At 50.0% G+C, this 18,702-nt stretch overlaps 1 protein-coding gene across 1 annotated transcript in view; it reads right to left on the bottom strand.

Moving 5' to 3' along the window:
- Positions 1-18,702, bottom strand: part of Smad3 (SMAD family member 3) — a 98,276-nt gene that overhangs the window by 18,056 nt on the left and 61,518 nt on the right. The window contains exons 2-4 of the mRNA XM_048333216.1: positions 4,863-5,056; positions 4,565-4,696; positions 3,221-3,295 (exon numbers count right to left, since the gene is read on the bottom strand). Of these exons, the coding sequence (XP_048189173.1) occupies positions 3,221-3,295; positions 4,565-4,696; positions 4,863-5,056 (401 nt within the window). The remainder of the gene's footprint in view (positions 1-3,220; positions 3,296-4,564; positions 4,697-4,862; positions 5,057-18,702) is intronic.

The following is an 18,702-nucleotide window of genomic DNA, read 5'->3' on the forward strand; positions in this document are numbered from 1 at the left end:
ATCTTTTTTTCTCAAGGCTATGCTCTTGAGCCACCTGAGCTATAGCGCCACTTCCAGCCTTTTCTGTTTATGTTTTTCTGTGTATGTGGTGCTGAGGAATCAAACCCTGCTTCATGTATGCTAGGCAAGCCCTCTACTGCTAAGCCACATTCCCAGCCTCCAAATAACAGGTTTATCTGACATTGTCAGGCAAGGTCTGGAAACACACAGATCCCAAGAGCCTATTTGGAAAAGTGTTTACAAAACAACACCTTTTCCATTCTTTGATATGGGGAAAAAAAACATACATATGATATCTCCACCAGCAAAGCTTGGACCTCTATGCTGGGTGCACAAATGCCAGAAAGACCAGGCTGTAGCCAGATGTGGGTGGCTCACGCCTGTCATCCTACCTACTCAGAAGGCTGAGATCTGAGGATCGTGGTTTGAAGCCAGCTTGGGCAGGAAAGTCTGTGAGGCTCTTATCTCCAATTGACAGTCAAAAAGTTGGAAGTGGAGCCAAGCTAAAGTGCTAGAGCACCAGCCTTGGGCCAAAAAAGCTCCAGCACAGTGCCCAGGCCCTGAGTTCAAGCCCCAGGACACACACACACACACACACACACACACACACACACACACACACACACACCAGACAGCTCTGACAGGTGACGCCATTTTGGACACACTGGCATTCCCCACTAAATTCTGCCGTGCCCAGCCCACCAGGTGCAGCAGCTCCAGTAGCTGGAAATATCAACTTTAGGAAACTCATAAAACAGTCTTGGGAATCCTTCAACTCAGAAAACCGACAGCATTATTTAGTACAAGGCAAGATGGCTCACAAAGGAAAATGTCCCGCACTACCTAATTCACACTCTGCCATCTTGTTCTACCCCTCAACCCCAGAAGAAAGGAAAACTGTACTGCGTCAGCCGTCGAAGACATCCTGCAGCTGCCTTTCCACACTGCAGCTCCCCCTTATCGGCCCCTACTCCCCAACTCCAACCCCACCTGTTCCTGTGTGGTTCAGGCTGCACGGTGACTTACAGTCAAGCAAGACACCACAGTCCTCAAAGCTGGGCCTACTCTGGGTCTCAGGCACGCACCACCTTTGTCCTTTCCCAGGGGTTCTCTCGTCTCACTGATAGCTAAAGAATCTCCATGGCAACGGAGATGGACCCTAGTTTCTTCTCTCCCGTGACACCGAATCCAATGCGACAGGAACCAGAGTCAGTCATGGGGTATAGACACCACTACCACATGTTAGGGTTAGCTATGTGGTCATACGTCCTCTAAACCTTTGAGCCCCAATTTTCCCCTCCTTGGTCTAAATGGGGATAATGTGGTCTATTCTTTGACGTGCAGAAATTGAGGAAGACTATTCCTATAAAGATGCTAAGACAGCCAGGCATGGTGCCACATACCTGTGATCTCAGCTACTTGGGAAGTGTGAGTAGGAGGGCTGAGACTTGAGACCAGCCTAGGCTAAAGCAGGAGACTCTATCTGGAAAATCAACTGGAGCACAAATGAGCTGGGGCATGACTTAGGTGACAGAGCCCTGAATTCAATCTCCAGTGACAGACACACACAACTACAAATGCTAACATCGTGAATGGTACACAGGAGGCAGTCAGTAAATACGTGTTTATTGTTGTGCTGGCTGGATTCACAAAGACTTGAGAAAACTCTAGAACTTTCTCCCTGGTATCATAGGGCATGTAGGTGCTAAGGGAGAGACCAAGGTAACAAAAACACGTGTGCAAGGAAGCCAAGCCCCCAAAGGTCTGGGATGTAAATGGTCAGCTCTAGGAAGAACAGAGAATAGAGATCTTTTACCCACACATGTATAGACTGGCTGGGTTCCCAAGACCTCATCCTCGACCCTTTTAGAGAAATAGTGGATGACCACAACAGAGTGCTGCAGTAAGAAGAAGGGATAAGAAAAAATAAATGAGACAAGAAGGGGTGGGAGGAGGACGAAACCTTTCAGAGCTGCAAGCGTGCAGTGGTCGCTTGGCATTGCGTACGTCTGCCAGGGCGGGGTGTGTGTGTGTGTGTGTGTGTGTGTGTGTGTGTGTGTGTGTGGACCCCAGCACCCATGTGTACAAGGTAGGTGAGCTTCTGGTTCTTTCAGGAAAGCAGGTGGCTCCGTGTCTAGCGGCTCGGTGTGTGCGCACGCGTGCCTGCCACTATCACGATGGAACATCTGCTCTGTCCCCTTCCCCCCTCTCCCAACCACACACAACGCAGCGCACACTCGCTAGCTGCTTGCTCCGTGTGGCAGCTGGGGTTCCATTCAAGGCGCTGCTGGTTTGGAGCCAATTTGGTCCCATAATAAATGATGTGGGAAACATCTGGAGACGTAGAAAGAAAGCATTAGGCCAGATCCCTCCCCGACCAGAGCACATGGGTCACATTTGGCCACCAGAGAAAAGGAGTTGCTCCCAAGGTCTCTGCTGGCCATTGGAAAAAAACGGTTCCTCCATTCAAGCTTCTAGGCAGAGTGTGTGTGTGTACGCATGCGTGCGCGAGCTGATACTAAGGCTTGAACTCAGGCCTGAGCATTCTCCCTTAGATTTTTTTGCACGAGGCTGGTGCTCTACCACTTGAGCCACACCATCATTTCTGGCTTTCCGCTGATTCACTGAAGATACGTCTCACAGACTTTGCTGCCTGGGCTGGCTTCAAACCTCGATCCTCAGATGTCAGCCTCCCAAGTAGTTAGGATTATAAGTATAAGCCACTAGCACCTGGCTTCAGGTGTCTTTCACTGAGTATTAAAAGTCTATACCAGGGGCTGGGAACATGGCCTAGTGGGCAAGAGTGCTTGCCTCATATACATGAAGCCCTGGGTTCGATTCCTCAGCACCACATATATAGATAAGGCCAGAAGTGGCGCTGTGTAGCCACTCAGTGGCAGAGTGCTAGCCTTGAGCAAAAGGAAGCCAGGGATAGTGCTCAGGCCCTGAGTTCAAGCCCCAGGAATGGCAAAATAAAATAGAAGTCTATACCACTAGAAGCAGCCTCCCCTGGGCACTTTCAATGGGGCATCCCCTACCAGGGCACAGTGGGTGGCTGACCATTTCTCAATCTCCCTCAATCATCTGTGAAGCCAGCACCCAAGAAAAAGTACCTTTTACCCATGTGACAGAAGAAGAAAGGGGAGAGGGGGGAAGGGAAGGGAGAGGAGGGGCAAGCCAAGCTGCTGGGTTCAGCCTTGGAGCGCCCTGCTGAGCTGACCTGCATCCATACTGTGGTTCATCTGGTGGTCACTGGCTTCTCCATCTTCACTCAGGTAGCCGGGGGGTGGGGTCTCTGGGAACCAGAAGGCAGGTGGTCCATTACAAGGCATGGCTTGGCCCTCACCGGGATGAGGTACTGAAGGGGTGCTGACAGGAGGGGCGCCTACTGGCTCTTAGATTCACCATGCTCAGGCCTGTCCACTTCCAACCTCTAGTTTCCCACCTGGATCCGGCTCTCCAGTCCCCGGGCTTCTGCCAGGCTGACTGTCCCCGTGCCCTGAGACAGGCCCTCTTTCCAAGATTTTAGAACTGCCCAGCCATAGAGCCTCCATCTGGGAGCCCCCCACCCCCACCCCACGCCCCGTGTGTCTCTTGCTGAGCAGATCCACTTGCTTTTGCCCTTCTCTGTGGTCTCTAGGGGACATACATAGCTTAGCTTCTAGCAAGGGAGTCATTCAGTGGCACAGACTGTGGGATCTGTTTCTCTGAGCCCCTGGTCCTGCCTTAGCACACACACACACACACACACACACACACACACACACACACACACCACACACACACAGTCTGCTTTCTGATGAAGAGGACAGATCCCCAGACCAGCATTACCTGCAAGGATCCGAAAGACTGGAGAACACGTCTCTCCCTGTGCTCTGAACTCGAGACACACGGGCCACAGCTAACCTCAGCCCACTAGCCAACCCCGAGAGAGCCAAAGCCACGTCCAAATTAGAACACTCTAAAAGGAACACATCTGGACGCCTGCCCCGGCAAGCAAGAGCTGCCCTGACTGGCCCCAGTGTGGCCAAGCCCAGCTCCTCTGGATGCCCAGAGCGCAGCTCGGTGATTCACACAGTATTTGTATTATTGTCTTCACAGTGGAGCTTAGAGTCTTCTATTGCAAGAGGGAGCCATTTCAAGTCCCACCCTCCTGGGATTTCACCGGCCTGGGGCTGGCTCACCCTGGGCTCTGCAGTCCCCCACACCCTCCCACCCATCATCAGGGGGATCCTGCCTGAGCCCCAGTCCCACTGGCAGCAGGGCGCCTGCCCCCCCCCCCCACCAAAGGGCGGCGAGAGAAACACAGTACTGCTATTTCCGCTTCCAAAATAAATGACTGGGCTGCGGCTGGGCGGAAGGGTCACGCTGCTTCCCCTTGCCAAGAAAAGCATCGCTATGAGTGGGGAGCTGAGGCCACGGGTGAGATCCCAATAGGGAAGCAGTTCTGAGTCAGGAGCCCCAGGGCTGTGTGACGAGGAGAAGACAGGACGGGGTGGGGGGGGGAACACACGGGGAGGGGCGGGGGGCGTGAGCCGCCCCTGCGTCCCCCCCCTCAGCTTACCTGGAATATTGCTCTGGGGCTCGATGCCAGCAGGGAAGTTGGTATTCTCAGGGATGGAATGGCTGTAGTCGTCCAGGGGGGGGAACTCGGCCGGAATCTCTGTGTGTCGTGGCACTAACACAGGAGGTAGAACTGCCCCGGGGGAGGGGTGGGGGGCTCAGTGCCCAGGCCAGGCTGGCTGCAAAGCCACCCCCTGCCCCCCACCCCCCCCACCCCCCCACCCCCGTCCCTGAGCAACACAAGCCCTCCGGGGGGGGGAGGGGAGAGGCACGGGGAGGCGGGGACGGCGGAGGAGTACCTGGCGTCTCCACTCGCTGGTAGTGGTAAGGGTTCACGCACACCTCGTCTTTCTTCATATTGAAGGCGAACTCACACAGCTCCATGGCCCGCAGCTCATGGTGGCTGTGCAGGTCCGGCCACCGCCACAGACGGCAGTAGATGACATGAGGAAGTCCTTTCCGGTGTGACACCTGAAGCCGGCCATCCAGGGACCTGGTAGACCAGGAAGGGGTACAGGGAGAAAAAAATAAATTAAAAACAAAAAAAAGGAATCAGTGAGGCCACTCTGGCTGCTTTCTCCTAAGCCTAGCCCCTGAGACTTTTTGCCAGCAGATACTTAAACAAGCTTGTCCTTCATGCCTGCTTGGATAAAGAGGCCCAGGAGATCAAAACATCACTTCACTGCTCCCGGTGAAAGGATCTCAGAAGCAAGCAGGCCCCAGCAGGGAAGCAGGCAGAGCCTCTCGTGGCGGGTAGAGGGGGCCTAGCATGCAGCCACTGCAGGACAAGCCGTTGATGTGTGTGCCACCGAAGGGCACGGTACCCCTCGCGTAGCCCCCGCTCGGGCAGGGTGACCAGAGGAGCAGGCAAGAGAGCAGGTACCAGACACAGCCGGGGCGGCAGGAAGAGCAGAGGCTGGATGGCTTCAAAGGCTTTTGTTATAAGCAGTACGTGTGTGAGAGATTAGACCCTGTGTGTTCACTCTGGCTATCTATAATCAACGGGGGAAAGGGAGCAAGGGGCATGGGAAGTGGGGGGTGTAGAGAGAGGAACCCTATCAAAGGTGACGTTGGCTGGGTGTTGGTGGCTCACGCCTGTAATCCAAGCTACTCAGGAGGTCGCCATAGGAAGATCACCACGTGAAGCCAACCTGGGCAGAAAAGTCCGTGAGACTCTTTATCTCCAATTAGCCAGCAAAAGGGCCGGAAGTGGAAGTGTGGCTCAAGTGGTAGAGTGCAAAGCCTTGGGTGAAAAAGCCAAGAGAGAGTACAGAGCCCCAACTTCAAGCCCCATCCCCCACCCCACATACACAAAAGAGGTGACAACTGCCTTTTCAATATAAAGTCCATCTTAGAACCCCACACAGTATTTCTAACAGCTGGGCAGGGCTAGCAGAGACACCCTGGCAAGCTATCCCTTCCATTCCCTCATGACCAAGGACCCCCTCTCCCCCGTGACGCGATTGTTTACAACGCTGACTGTCTCTGCGAGGAAGAGGCTGTCGGATGTGACCAGATGCACCAAGGAGAGCAACATGGGTCCAGCTGCCCTCCAAGCCCTGGCGTGAGAATGGGGGAGAGGTGGGGGGGCAGGTCAGCGCTGGACTTGGTCCTAGAGCCTAATGGGGAGCTGCGGAGCACGGACATCTGGAAGGATGTCATTATCTCCCTCCCAGGGGCCCAGGACCCTGACAGCTGAGAAACAGCCATTAGCAGGCAGAACAAGAGAGGGCAGCCCGGGACTCGGCTGAAAGGCACAGAAATAAGAAAGCCTGCCAGATGTGCAGTCACAGACTTGGGGTCAAGGTGTGGTCCCACCCTGCCGGCTGGACAATCAAGACCCGCAGTTTCCTTATCTGTCCTATGGGGATGTCCTTAACGCTAGGGTGTTGGGAGCTCCAGCCAATGGGCATCACCCTCTCCAACCCCGGGCCGCGGTGACAGGCCCGGGCTGACCGAGGGAGAAAGGGAGAGTGGGAAGTGGTGAGGACTTACTCAGCTCTTCTCACTTTCTGGCAGAGCCACCGAACACCCATAGATTAGGGAAGTGGCCACATCTGCTCTTCAGGGGTTGAGAAAAGTCCCAAGGAAGGGTGACCTGAGGCCTCTGGAGGTGAAGGCCCTCTGGGGGAGAACCTCAGGCCACAGTGATGGGGGGGGGGAGGTTGGGAAGGAGCACATCTGAGCAGTGGAGGCCATGGCTCTTTTGCTGTAGGAATAGTGATATAGACATTACCTCAACAATAAGTAACAGTGGACTTCCTATGTATTTATCTATCTATTTATTATACTGGTCTGGGGCTTGAACTCAGGGCATTGACCCTTCGCTCAGGGCTGGCGTGATACCATTTGAGCAATATTTCCACTTCTGATTTTTTGCTGGTTACTTGGAACTAAGAAGCTCACAGACTTTCTGCGTGCAGGCTGGCTCTGCTCGGCCTCCTGAATCGTTTAGGATTACAGGTGTGAAACACAGGCACTCGGCTGATGCTTAACACTTGAATGCATCGAGGTGGGTTGTGTTTATAAGCTAACTTAGTGAAACCCCTTCACGTGACTACTTAAAGATATATTTTTTAAAATTTCTTTTTAATTTTAAAAGGGAAAGCTCCAGTCATCAAGGCAGTGGTGGCAATGGTACCAAGACTAACAGACTGGTGGAATCAACAAAAGCCACAAATAGCCATACACAAACGGACAATTGATTTTCAACAGTGGAGAAACAATAGTCTTTCAAGATATGATGCTACAACAACTTGATAACTACAGTAAGAAAAATAACGGCAACCACAGCTTCTACCTCTGTACAAATCAACTGGAAGGGGTCAGCGGGAAGCTTAGAATTTAGAGAAAACCACTGTGACGTTCCTTGGGACAAAGACTTCTCAGGTAATGCAACGAAAGCACAACCCATGAAAAAAGTTGATTATTTGACTTCACCAAAACTTAAGCTTCTGATCTTTGAAAAACACAATGCTACTAAGAGACCAAAAAAAATAGGCATTATGGGGCTGGGAATATGGCCTAGTGGCAAGAGTGCTTGCCTCGTATCCATGAAGCCCTGGGTTCAATTCCCCAGCACCACATATATAGAAAATGGCCAGAAGGGGCGCTGTGGCTCAGGTGGCAGAGTGCTAGCCTTGAGCGGGAAGAAGCCAGGGACAGTGCTCAGGCCCTGAGTCCAAGGCCCAGGATTGGCAAAAATAAATAAAATAAAAATAAAAATAAATAGGCATTGTACTGGAAGAAAATATTTGAAAAGCACATTACCAGGTAAGAACTTGTTTCCAGAATAAACAATTCCAGAAGCTCAATATCTTTTGTGTGTATTCTCGTTCTGAGGCTTAAATTCAAGACCTGGGCACTGTCCCTTTGCTTTGTCACCCAAAGTTAGCACTCTGTCATTTGAGCCATAGCTCCACTTCTGGCTAACTGGAAAAAAAGAGTCTCAGAGTTTCCTGCCCAGGCGAGCTTCAAACCACAATTCTCAGATCTCAGCCTTCTGAGTAGCAAGAGCTCAATCTTAAGAGAACAATCTTAATCTAAATGGGTGCTAAACAAAAATGATACAAATATGGCAAATATCCCCATTAAAAGATGTTCTCTTTCATTAGTCCTTAGAGATGTTAAAATTGAAAGTGCAACGAGACAGCATCACATGGCAATCAGAAGAGCGCTAAATTAATATGACTGCCTTGTCCCATGGGAAGGAGCAACTGAATTTCTCAAGCCACTGGGAATGGGAATGCAAATTAACCCATTTTCTCTGAAAAACAGCCCAAGACTTCCTCCAAAGTTAGAATCATAGCTAAAAGTTGAACCTCCTTCGTACAACTACTTAATAAAAATATTTAAAAATAATAAAACATACAAAAGTTAAGAATCAGGGAGAGGAGGGCTAAAAGTTAAGAATCATATGACAGGGGCTGGGGATATGGCCTAGTGGCAAGAGTGCCTGCCTCATATACATGAGGCCCTGGGTTTGATTCCCCAGCACCACATATACAGAAAATGGCCAGAAGGGGCGCTGTGGCTCAAGTGGCAGAGTGCTAGCCTTGAGCAAGAAGAAGCCAGGGACAGTGCTCAGGCCCTGAGTCCAGTCCCCAGGACTGGCCAAAAAAAAAAACAAAGAATCATATGACAAGTATATGATTCATCTGTTGTACTTTTTTTTTCTTCTGTCAGTCATAGGGCTTGAACTCGGGGCCCGGGTGCTGTCCCTGAGCTTTTAGTGCTCTACCTCTTGAGCCACAGCTCCACTTCCGTTTTTTTCATAGTTCAGTGGAGGTAAGAATCTTACAGACTTTCCTACTGGCTTTGAACTGTGATCCTCAGATCTCAGCCTCCTGAGTAGCCAGGGTTACAGGCACGAGCCATTAGCACCCGGCTTCTAAGAAGCCTTTACCCAAGAGAAATGAAACCATATATTCAAAGGCCTGTCCATGAATAGATCAATGCCGTGATTTATATCTATACGAAAGAATACTACTCAACCATGAGAAAGAATGAAGTACTGTTGATAAAAACACTGTGAATGGAGTTTTAACATAATTATGCTAAAGGAAAGAAGCCAGGCAAAACTCCTTTGTAGAGAAATTTGAAGTAGAAATGGAAATTATAGAGTCATTGAAAGTAGAAATACAAACGAATCCCCGGGAACAAAGAGCAGGCCAGTAATTCCCTGCGAAGGCCAGGGAGGAAGATTACCAAGAAACACTTGAGACACAAAGGTTCCAATTGTTAGCTTGTTGTGGTGGTGCTTTCACAAGAATATGCATGTTGAAATTCACCAACTTGTACAGTTTAAATATGTGCACTTCATTTCTAAGAGAAGCCAAAACTCTCAAAAGCAAAAAAAAAAAGTGAGTGGTAGGTAAAGGCTTCAGACTGGATAAAACTGGATTGAAGACTGACTCTGGAGCCAAGCACAGTGGCTCACGTCTGTAGTCCCAGCTACTCAGGAGGATCACTGTTCAGAGCCAGCCTAAGCAAAGGTTACTGAGACTCCAATACAACAAATAAGCCAGGTACGGTGGCATGTGTCTGTTATCTTAGCTAATAACAGACATAGGTAGGAAGATTATGGTCCAAGCCAGCCCAGGCAAAAAGCACAAGACCTTTTAAAAAATATATAACTACAGCAAAAAAGGGGCTGGAGCATGGTTCAAGGGGTAGAACACCTGCCCAACAAGCTCAAGGCTTTGAGTTCAAACCCCTAGTACTGCTCTAAATTTTAAAAAGTAATAAAGCAGTGGCCCATGCATGCAATCCTAGCTACTCAGGAGGCTGAGATCTAAGAGCTACAGTCCAAAGCCAGCCAGAGCAGGAAAATCTCTGAGCGACTCTTACCTCCAATTAACCACCAAAACCAAAAACGAATCAAAAAAAAAAAAAAAACCACCAAAAATAACCCCTAAGGAATAACATCCAGGTCTTGAGTTCAAGCCCTAGTACCAGGAAAGAGAGAGGAAAATAAAAACCAGAGCAGGCAGCTCATTTGCTGATCTTCTGGGTCTGATCTGAAATCTGGACTCCCCAGCACCTTGGTACCATTCCTTGCTCCTCCCTGGGCTCCCCTAAAACACACAGCAATGTCACCCCAAATAAGAGTGAATGGGGAGTTCTAGCTGCTGGGTTGAACACAGAGGGTGTGTTCTAGATCCAGAGCACACACTCCCCAAGCCTTGGTAGGGCACCAGACCTATTAAGTAAATCCAATCATTAAATCCTAATTCTGAGCTGATGTACCAGAACACGTTCGGCTGCAGACAAGGGCTTTTCCTCCTGGCCAGCCCCGCGGCGAGACACCCCAGAAGCTGCCTCCAGCCGTCCTCACCAATCTCTTCCCCAGGGGCTTCCTCATGACAGACCCTCAAACCCCCTTCTCCAGCAATTCTCTCAACTCTTTGACAGAAGGTTTCAATCTTTAACGATATTCCTCACTCGCCAAACAATTTCCTGTGGCAGGAAATTAGGTTTCCTCCCATTGGCTCCAAGTGGGACTTTTCAAAGTGTCCCAAATATGGTGGTGCTCGGAGCCACAACGAATGACGCTCAAGTCCAACGCAATGGTGAGCTGGGCACCAGTGGCTCACGCCTGTAATCCTAGCTAGTCAGGAGGTTGAGCTCTAAGTTTCAAAGTTTGAAACCAGGGCTGGGACTATGGCCTAATGGTAGAGTGCTTGCCTTGTATACATGAAGCCCTGGGTTCGATTCCTCAGCACCACATATATGGCTCAAGTGGTAGAGTGAGCAACAAAGAAGCCAGGGACAGTGCCCAGGTCCTGAGTTCAAGCCCCAATACTAGAACACACACACACACACACACACCCCTACACACCTGTGTCCGGTGATGTGATACTCCAGTGGACTCTATGTCCACCTGAAATTGTACCATGGAGAATTGGGGCAGCTTGAGAACCCATTATGAGAATGTGGGAAGCTGTTAGAGGGTATAGCCCCAGCCCTTGTTTGTGCGGGAGAACACAGATGGCAGCATTGAGCAAGCACCTTGTTCAACGCTCTGCAATGTACTGTAGCCAAGGAGACTCCAGTGAGTGCCGGTGGGAAAGCATTTATCAGCCTCAAAAGTGTAACAACGGCCAAGTGCTGGTGTCTCATGCCTGTAATGCTAGCTACACAGGAGGCTGTGATCTGAGGGTTTTGGTTTGCAGCCAGCCCGTCACCATGTCACCAGACTGGCAATACCAAATTTTCTGCTGATGACATCTATGAAATGTATGTGTGTCCACTTTCCGGCCTGCTAAGTGAGCAGTGTCGTACTTTTTGTGTATCCCACTGAATCTTTTTTTTTTCAGAGTACACTTAAAGCTTTATTGACTTTTATTGACCTTCAAGATAAAAATTGTTATCATCTCTTTTCAGTTTTCCTCCCTCTTTTCCACTGAATCCTAAGTTGCCTATAGGTCTTAACTTTTCAGAAGAACAAAAGAATTTTATTTCTAAAGGAACTATGCAATTGGCAATTCGAGATAAAAGATATAGAATGTAGCTCCTTATTGATAATTGCTATTTTGGGGAAGTTTATAATGACATTAAGTTACAAAGTTACCACCACCAACAACAAAAAGCACCAATAAGAAAGAATATGAGGCCCTAAATTCAAGCCCCCATACTGGCACAAAAATAAACGTAATGGGGGCTGAGGCTGTAACTTGGTGGTAGAATACTTGACTAGCAAGATTCTACTGCCAGGATGCAGAGGGACTTAGAGCAGGGAGTAAGGCTTAACACTGACTATATATTACCCCAGTCACTTCCAAAGCTTTTGACTTTCTTTTCCTCCATCCCTCCCCACTTCTTTTCTTCTTACACTGGCGGCGGGGGGTGGGGGGGGCGAGATCTCAGGGCCTGGATGCTGTCCTTTACCATTTTTGCTCGAGCCTTGCACTCTACCACTTGAGCCATGCATTCACTTCTAGCTCTTTGGTGGTTAATTTGGAGATAAGAGCCTCATGGATTTCTTACCCCAACTGATTTTGAGCTTCAATCCTCAGCCTCCTAGGTAGTTAGAATGACAGATGTAAGCCACCGGCACCCAGGTTCACCCTGGCTTTTAATTAATTAATTAATTAATTTTTTTTGCCAGTCTTGGGGCTTGGACTCAGGGCCTAAGCACTGTCCCTGGCTTCTTTCTGCTCAAGGCTAGCACTCTGCCACTTGAGCCACAGCGCCACTTCTGGCCATTTTCTATATATGTGGTGCTGGGGAATTGAACCCAGGGCTTCATGGATACGAGGCAAGCACTGTTACCACTAGGCCATATCCTCAGCCCCCACCCTGGCTTTTAATAGTATCCCCAGACCCCAAGCGACTCATACAGTACAGGAGTCAGAAACAGAGTCACCAAGTCATGGAACTCAGATGGTCCTTCTCCCACTCTGTGATTCGGCCCTCCTTCCTGGCAGCAGAATGCACACAAGTCAGTACTTGGAGAGACTGCTTCTAAACTGCCATTTGGGGTGGGGGGGAGGAGGGACAGCTGATTTGTACCGTCTACTTGAAGGAGACTGAAAGAAAATGAGGGTGCTCCTTTAAGAGAAATACAGTGACACACAGTTTTCCTTGTGCCAGTCCTAGGGCTTGAACTCAGGGCCTGGGTGCTGGTCCGGAGCTTTAGTGCGCAAGGCAAGCTCTCTACCACTTGAATTACAGCACTACTTCTTGCGCTTTTTTTGTGTGGGGGGTGGGAGTGGGATAAAGAGTCTCACAGTGGGCTGGGGATATGGCCTAGTGGCAAGAGCGCTTGCTTCGTATACATGAAGCCCTGGGTTCGATTCCCCAGCACCACATATACAGAAAATGGCCAGAAGTGGCGCTGTGGCTCAAGTGGCAGAGTGCTAGCCTTGAGCAAAAAGAAGCCAGGGACAGTGCTCAGGCCCTGAGTCCAAGCCCCAGGACTGGCAAAAAAAAAAAAAAAAAAAAGAGTCTCACAGACTTTCCTGCCTGGCCTTGGCTTAGAACTACAATCCGTGACTGAGGAAAAGCCATTTATCAGACTTGAAAGTATACCTACGGCCAAGCCCTGGTGTCTCGTGCCTGTCATCCTAGCTACACAGGAGACTGAGATCTGAGGACCACAGTTCAAAGCCAGCCTGGGCAAGAAAGTCTGTGACACCCTTAATCTCTAATTAAATCAGCAAAATGCCCCAAGGTAGAGCTGTGGCTCCAGTGGTAGAGCGCCAACCTTGAGTGAAAAAGCCAAGGGAGATGGGCTGGGAATATGGCCTAGTGGCAAGAGTGCTTGCTTCCTATACATACATGAAGCCCTGGGTTCGATTCCCCAGCACCACATATATAGAAAACGGCCAGACGTGGCGCTGTGGCCCAAGTGGCAGAGTGCTAGCCTTAAGCAGAAAGAAGCCAGGGACAGTGCTCAGGCCCTGAGTTCAAGGCCCAGGACTGGCAAAAAAAAAAAAAAACAACAAAAAAAAACAAAGCCAAGGGAGAACGCAAGACCCTGAGTTCAAGCCTCAACACCAGCAAAAACAAACCAAGAAACCAATGTCTGAAGACAGAGAAGTGTCTTTGTTTTCTTACCAGTAAGAGCAGAATACCAAAAAAAAAACAAAAAACAAAAACACGCCACCCCCTGTCTGACAAGAGTAATTCCTCCAACCTTACCTGCTAGAGGGACTACAATATTATTAGCTCACTTCACAACACAAATAATCCCTATTACAGGGCTCTTAGTCATTGTTTTTTACTTTCTTCTACAAAGCACCAACCATTAAGGCTGAGTGAGTCTCTTCTCTCCGCCCTTTTTTTTTTTTCTTTTCTCAGTTCCCACTCTCAGCCTCCCACCTCCTGCCCTCAGGTTTGCCTGAATCTGGGCCCCATGAATCACTTCCGGCGGGCAGGCTGCACGCGTGGGGGCGGGCTTTGCTTTGCTTTTGCTTTTTCTGGGAGCGGATTCTCACAGGTTTTCAGAGTAGGGCAAGAGGAAGGAGATGATGGCAGTAATGGTAACCGGCTGCCTTGTTTTGTTTTGTTTTTTTACCCAAACCGAATCCTAAAAGTGGCCAAAGACTTAGGGAAGGCTGGGGAGAAAGGGCAAATGAGGGAGGCTTTGTGTTAATTGCCTGGGTTTTTACTTCCTTTGTTATGAGTCACTGGCTAGAGAGATTGTGAGAGGCAACTAAGAAGATGCTTTTGCTGGGCCCAGTGAATTAACTAAAAGCCACCACCCCCCTCTGCTTTGTATCTGTCCTGTTTTTTTTAATCTTACCTATTCTCTGCTACAATCCTTTTGCAATCATCTTGTTTCCAGAAGGAAAGAGAAGATTCAGGGAGAATCCTCTTGTGTGGAAGCAAACTGCCCCTCAAACAGAATCCATGAAACTCTGCGACTCTCTGAGTCCTCATGTCCTGTCCGTCCCTATTTAGTGTTAAAGGCTGTGTCTCGGGGTTCTCTGTCCAATCGAACTAGAAGCTTCTCTGTAGGACCATGAGACCTGGTGAACGTGGCCTGTGCTACAGTGGATGGAGCGTGGAGCTGGGAAATTCCTGCTGTGTTTTAACAACTGACGACACTGGACCACAGCTCAAGAGATGCAATGGACACATACAAAAACTTCAGGCTGCCCTTCAACGAGCATGAAGCCCATCAAGAAGTTCAGCCTAGGGCTGGGGATATAGCCTAGTGGCAAGAGTGCCTGCCTCGGATACACGAGGCCCTAGGTTCGATTCCCCAGCACCACATATACAGAAAACGGCCAGAAGCGGCGCTGTGGCTCAAGTGGCAGAGTGCTAGCCTTGAGCGGGAAGAAGCCAGGGACAGTGCTTAGGCCCTGAGTCCAAGGCCCAGGACTGGCCAAAAAAAAAAGAAGTTCAGCCTAGCCTGGTGTGGTAGCACACAATTAGAATCCCAGCTCTTCACTGTCTTTAAGTAGTTGTACAAAGGGTGAAAGTTTCAATTCAACATGTCCGTGTATGAGTACAAAGCACTCTGATCAATGTCAGTCCTCCCATCACACTCTCTCATCTCCTCAGTTCCACCAGAGGACTGGGTATTTGACCTCAGTCAGGAAGTCAGGGACAGAGGCAACTGAGACAAAGGCCCACATGGCAGGGAAACACAGAAAGGACATAAATCACCTTGTTTCTGCCCTGGGTGACAGGCTCCAGGTGCAGGCACTGCACGGGGCTTAAACTTGAGGCAGAAGTAGAAGGCAAGCCCTCCCATCTTTGTCCAAGAGGGTGGGGTCGAACCAGACAGACATGGACATCCAATCAAAAGCACCTCTGACAGTGAGTGACAGATGCTTAACGAATCAAAACAAAGAGCCATCTCCCCCAAAGGGAGGGCCAAATACCTAGTGGGAAGAGACAAAGAAGCCTCTGGGAGGGAGGTCCTCTCTCTGCTCAGGGGAACCTGCTGATTCTTCTTACTTTCTTTCATGGCTTTCATCTTCAAATAAACTTATTCTATTTACCCTAAACACTTTCCTGCCATTTTATTCTTCAAAAGGCAGAAGAAAAAAAAACAAAAAACGACCAGAACAGCTCCTAGATCTGTCCCTTCAAGTCCCCTGGTTCTATTTTCACACATGGCCATTGGATGGTATGACCTGCATCCGTCCTCCCTTCCTCCCTCCCCTTGACCTCTGCCCCTTCCAGACAACACACACTCCAGCTTCCTGTGAAACTGTGAGCTAGCTGTTCAAAGGCGTCACACCCTTGGAATCCTCACCTGCCATCCTTCAGTCCACTAATGCCCAGTGACAGACAGGTGTCCACCTGGGAGACCGAACACAAAGGTGAAGGGGGACACAAAAAGACAGAGAGAAACTTGAGAGCGATGGCTGTGCTCACCATCTGGGCGTGCCAAATGGCCCCAGGAGGTTACACCAATGTCGAACTGACTAAATCAAAGTCTTCAAATGGGTCCAGTGAGCACGCACTGGGGGCTCACACCTGTAATTCTAGCTACTCAGGTGGTTGAGGCATGGAGGATCAAGTTTCAAGGCCAACCCAGGCAGAAAAGTTCACATGACGCCATCTTGGAGTAACCAGCAAAATGCCAGACTAGAAGCAGGGCTCGAGTGGTAGAGTGCCAGCCATGGATAAGCAAACCAAGGGAGAGCATGGGGCTCAGAGTTCAAGCCAGACTACCAGGACACACACACACACACACACACACACACACACACACACAAGTGAGTGCGGGTAACTATATGCTAATTATACCTTGATATAAATGCCTCTTTTAAAATTTTTGTTATTGTTATTATAAAGGTGATAGGCACAGGTGTTACTGTTTCATAAGTAAAGAATACTTTTCTTGGGGCTGGGAATATGGCCTAGTGGTAGAGTGCTTGCCTCACATACATGAAGCCGTGGGTTCGATTCCTCAGCACCACATACACAGAAAAAGCCGGAAGTGGCGCTGTGGCTCAAGTGGCAGAGTGCTAGCCTTGAGCAAAAAGAAGCCAGGGACAGTGCTCAGGCCCTGAGTCCAAGCCCAAGCACTGGCAAAAAGAAAAAAAAATCCCAAAACTCTGATGGGAAGACAACTGGAAACTTAACTTTTAAATGCAACAAACCAATCAAGAGAAGGATCCGGGTCCCCCCCCCCCCCCCGCCTTGTTCTCTGCAGGATGAAGTCTGAAAAGCTGTCAGAACACCAGCAGCCTTATGCTATGTGATACGCTGTAAAATGTGCGAACACACACACACACACACACACACACACACACACACACACACACCCTCAACTGAGATAGTCCACCGAATTGCATACCTGCCCAAGACATTCTCCATGGCAGAAACCTGTCCAGCCGTGACGAGAGCGGCCTGCCCGGGGAGCGCCATGCATCCAGCATGAGACAGGTGAGACCAGAGAAGAGGATGTTCAAACCCAGGAGTGAGCTGGACAGGTGTGTGGGTGCTGACCAGCTCTGGTGTTCCAGACCCACGCGGAGGAGCACGTGAGCTCCCCCAAGCCTTCAGGAGCATCACAAGCTTACTCTGTAAGTTCTTTCCTTCTTTAGAGGTGGCGGTTATTTCAGCCCCAGCATGACCTAGGACGGGGGGGGGGGGGGGGGACCACGCGTCCTAAAAGGCCATCGCCTCACAGTCACAGAGGCCTGCGAACTCCTCTGCCCCGGCCTCCGAGACAAGATGCCCGACATCCAGCCAGCCGGGCCCCGGTGGCTCCCACCTGTAACCCTAGCTGCCCAGGAGGCTGAGGTCTGAGGATCACAGTTGGAAGCCAGCCCAGGCGGATTCTTCTTGCCAATTAACTAGCGAAAAGTCAGACGTAGAGGCGTGGCTCGAGTGGTAAGAGCCATCATCAGCCTTGAGTGAAAAACTCAAGCAAGAGCAGGAGGGCCCGAGTTCAAGCCTCCGTACTGGCATCACTGCAACACATCAGGTGGCAGGGAAAGTTGGAGAAACAGAACGCCCAGCCCCACAAAATCTATCTGCCCAGGGAGGAGGCTGAGTCGGGCTGGTCCTTCAGGAAGATAGTTTATTCTCATCCCTCTGCTCTCTCTCTCCCCCCTCCCTCCAACTCTGTCTCACACACACACACACACACACACACACACACACACACACACACACACACACACTACCCAGGTGTGACAACCCCAGAGCCCCAAAGCAGCAGTGATGAGGAAGAAATGAAGGCTGCCCCTCCCATGTTTCCTGGACCCCCCACAGCTGACCCCCTCCCGCCCCCACCCAACGACTCAGCCCTGGTGTCTTACCAAGCAATCACCGCTGAGCTCAGGGCCATGAGCAATGTATCTGCTCATTCACAGAGGGGGTTCCCCCAGGAACCTGGCTTCCTGTGGAGCCCACAACCCACCCCACCCAGGGGAAGATGAAGCCGGAGAAACCTCACCGACCTCTGGCCAGCCACCTGAGGAGCGGTGAAAGGAGACTGTTACAGCGCGGGACCCTGAACTCGCCCACCTACCGGGAGTCCTCGGGGACAGGGACTGGGTGTCTGTGTGGGGCCTCTGTGAATGTGGGGGGCACAGGGCGGAAGAAAACCCAATGACAGATTCAGTACAGCCTTCCCTAGGGTCATGCCAGGGCCTAACAGCCCCTACTTTCTCTACTGCTAAGAAGGAAGTCCTGAAGCACAGAGAAGTGAGAACCCCGAAAGAATCGCATCCTTTGAAAGCTTGTCCGACACTCAAGGCAGAAAGCAAGGCCTTCTAACCCCATCCTGACCCCATCTGAGCCCATGGGTGCTCTGAGCAGATCACCAGGAGAAATCAGGCCGGAGAGAAGCCAACGGCCCCCAACACAGCTAGCAACGCTACAATGACACTTGTTAAAACATTTGGTGAAAATAAAAAAACAGACCGAAGTAGCACATAGCTTGGCCACGTCCACAAACTGCATGAACATTTGACCCAGTGCAGGGTGGGAAATAAGCCTCCCAGAAAAAGAAGAAAAAAAAAAAGCAGCTGAAGCTATAGATGAATGAAAGTCACTGATGAAACATTTATGAGAGAACCCAATCACTCAGATATGCAGATTTTTACCCAGGAAAAAAAGAGATAGAGTAGAAGGAATGGCATGAAAGAAAATTCCAGAATGGTAGACGCTAAAATCAGTTATCAACAAGCAAGTAAACAAATAAGGCAGAACTACAGCTAGGGA

This window comes from Perognathus longimembris, chromosome 23 (assembly GCF_023159225.1).
Source record: "Perognathus longimembris pacificus isolate PPM17 chromosome 23, ASM2315922v1, whole genome shotgun sequence".
NCBI classification, from domain to species: domain Eukaryota; kingdom Metazoa; phylum Chordata; class Mammalia; order Rodentia; family Heteromyidae; genus Perognathus; species Perognathus longimembris.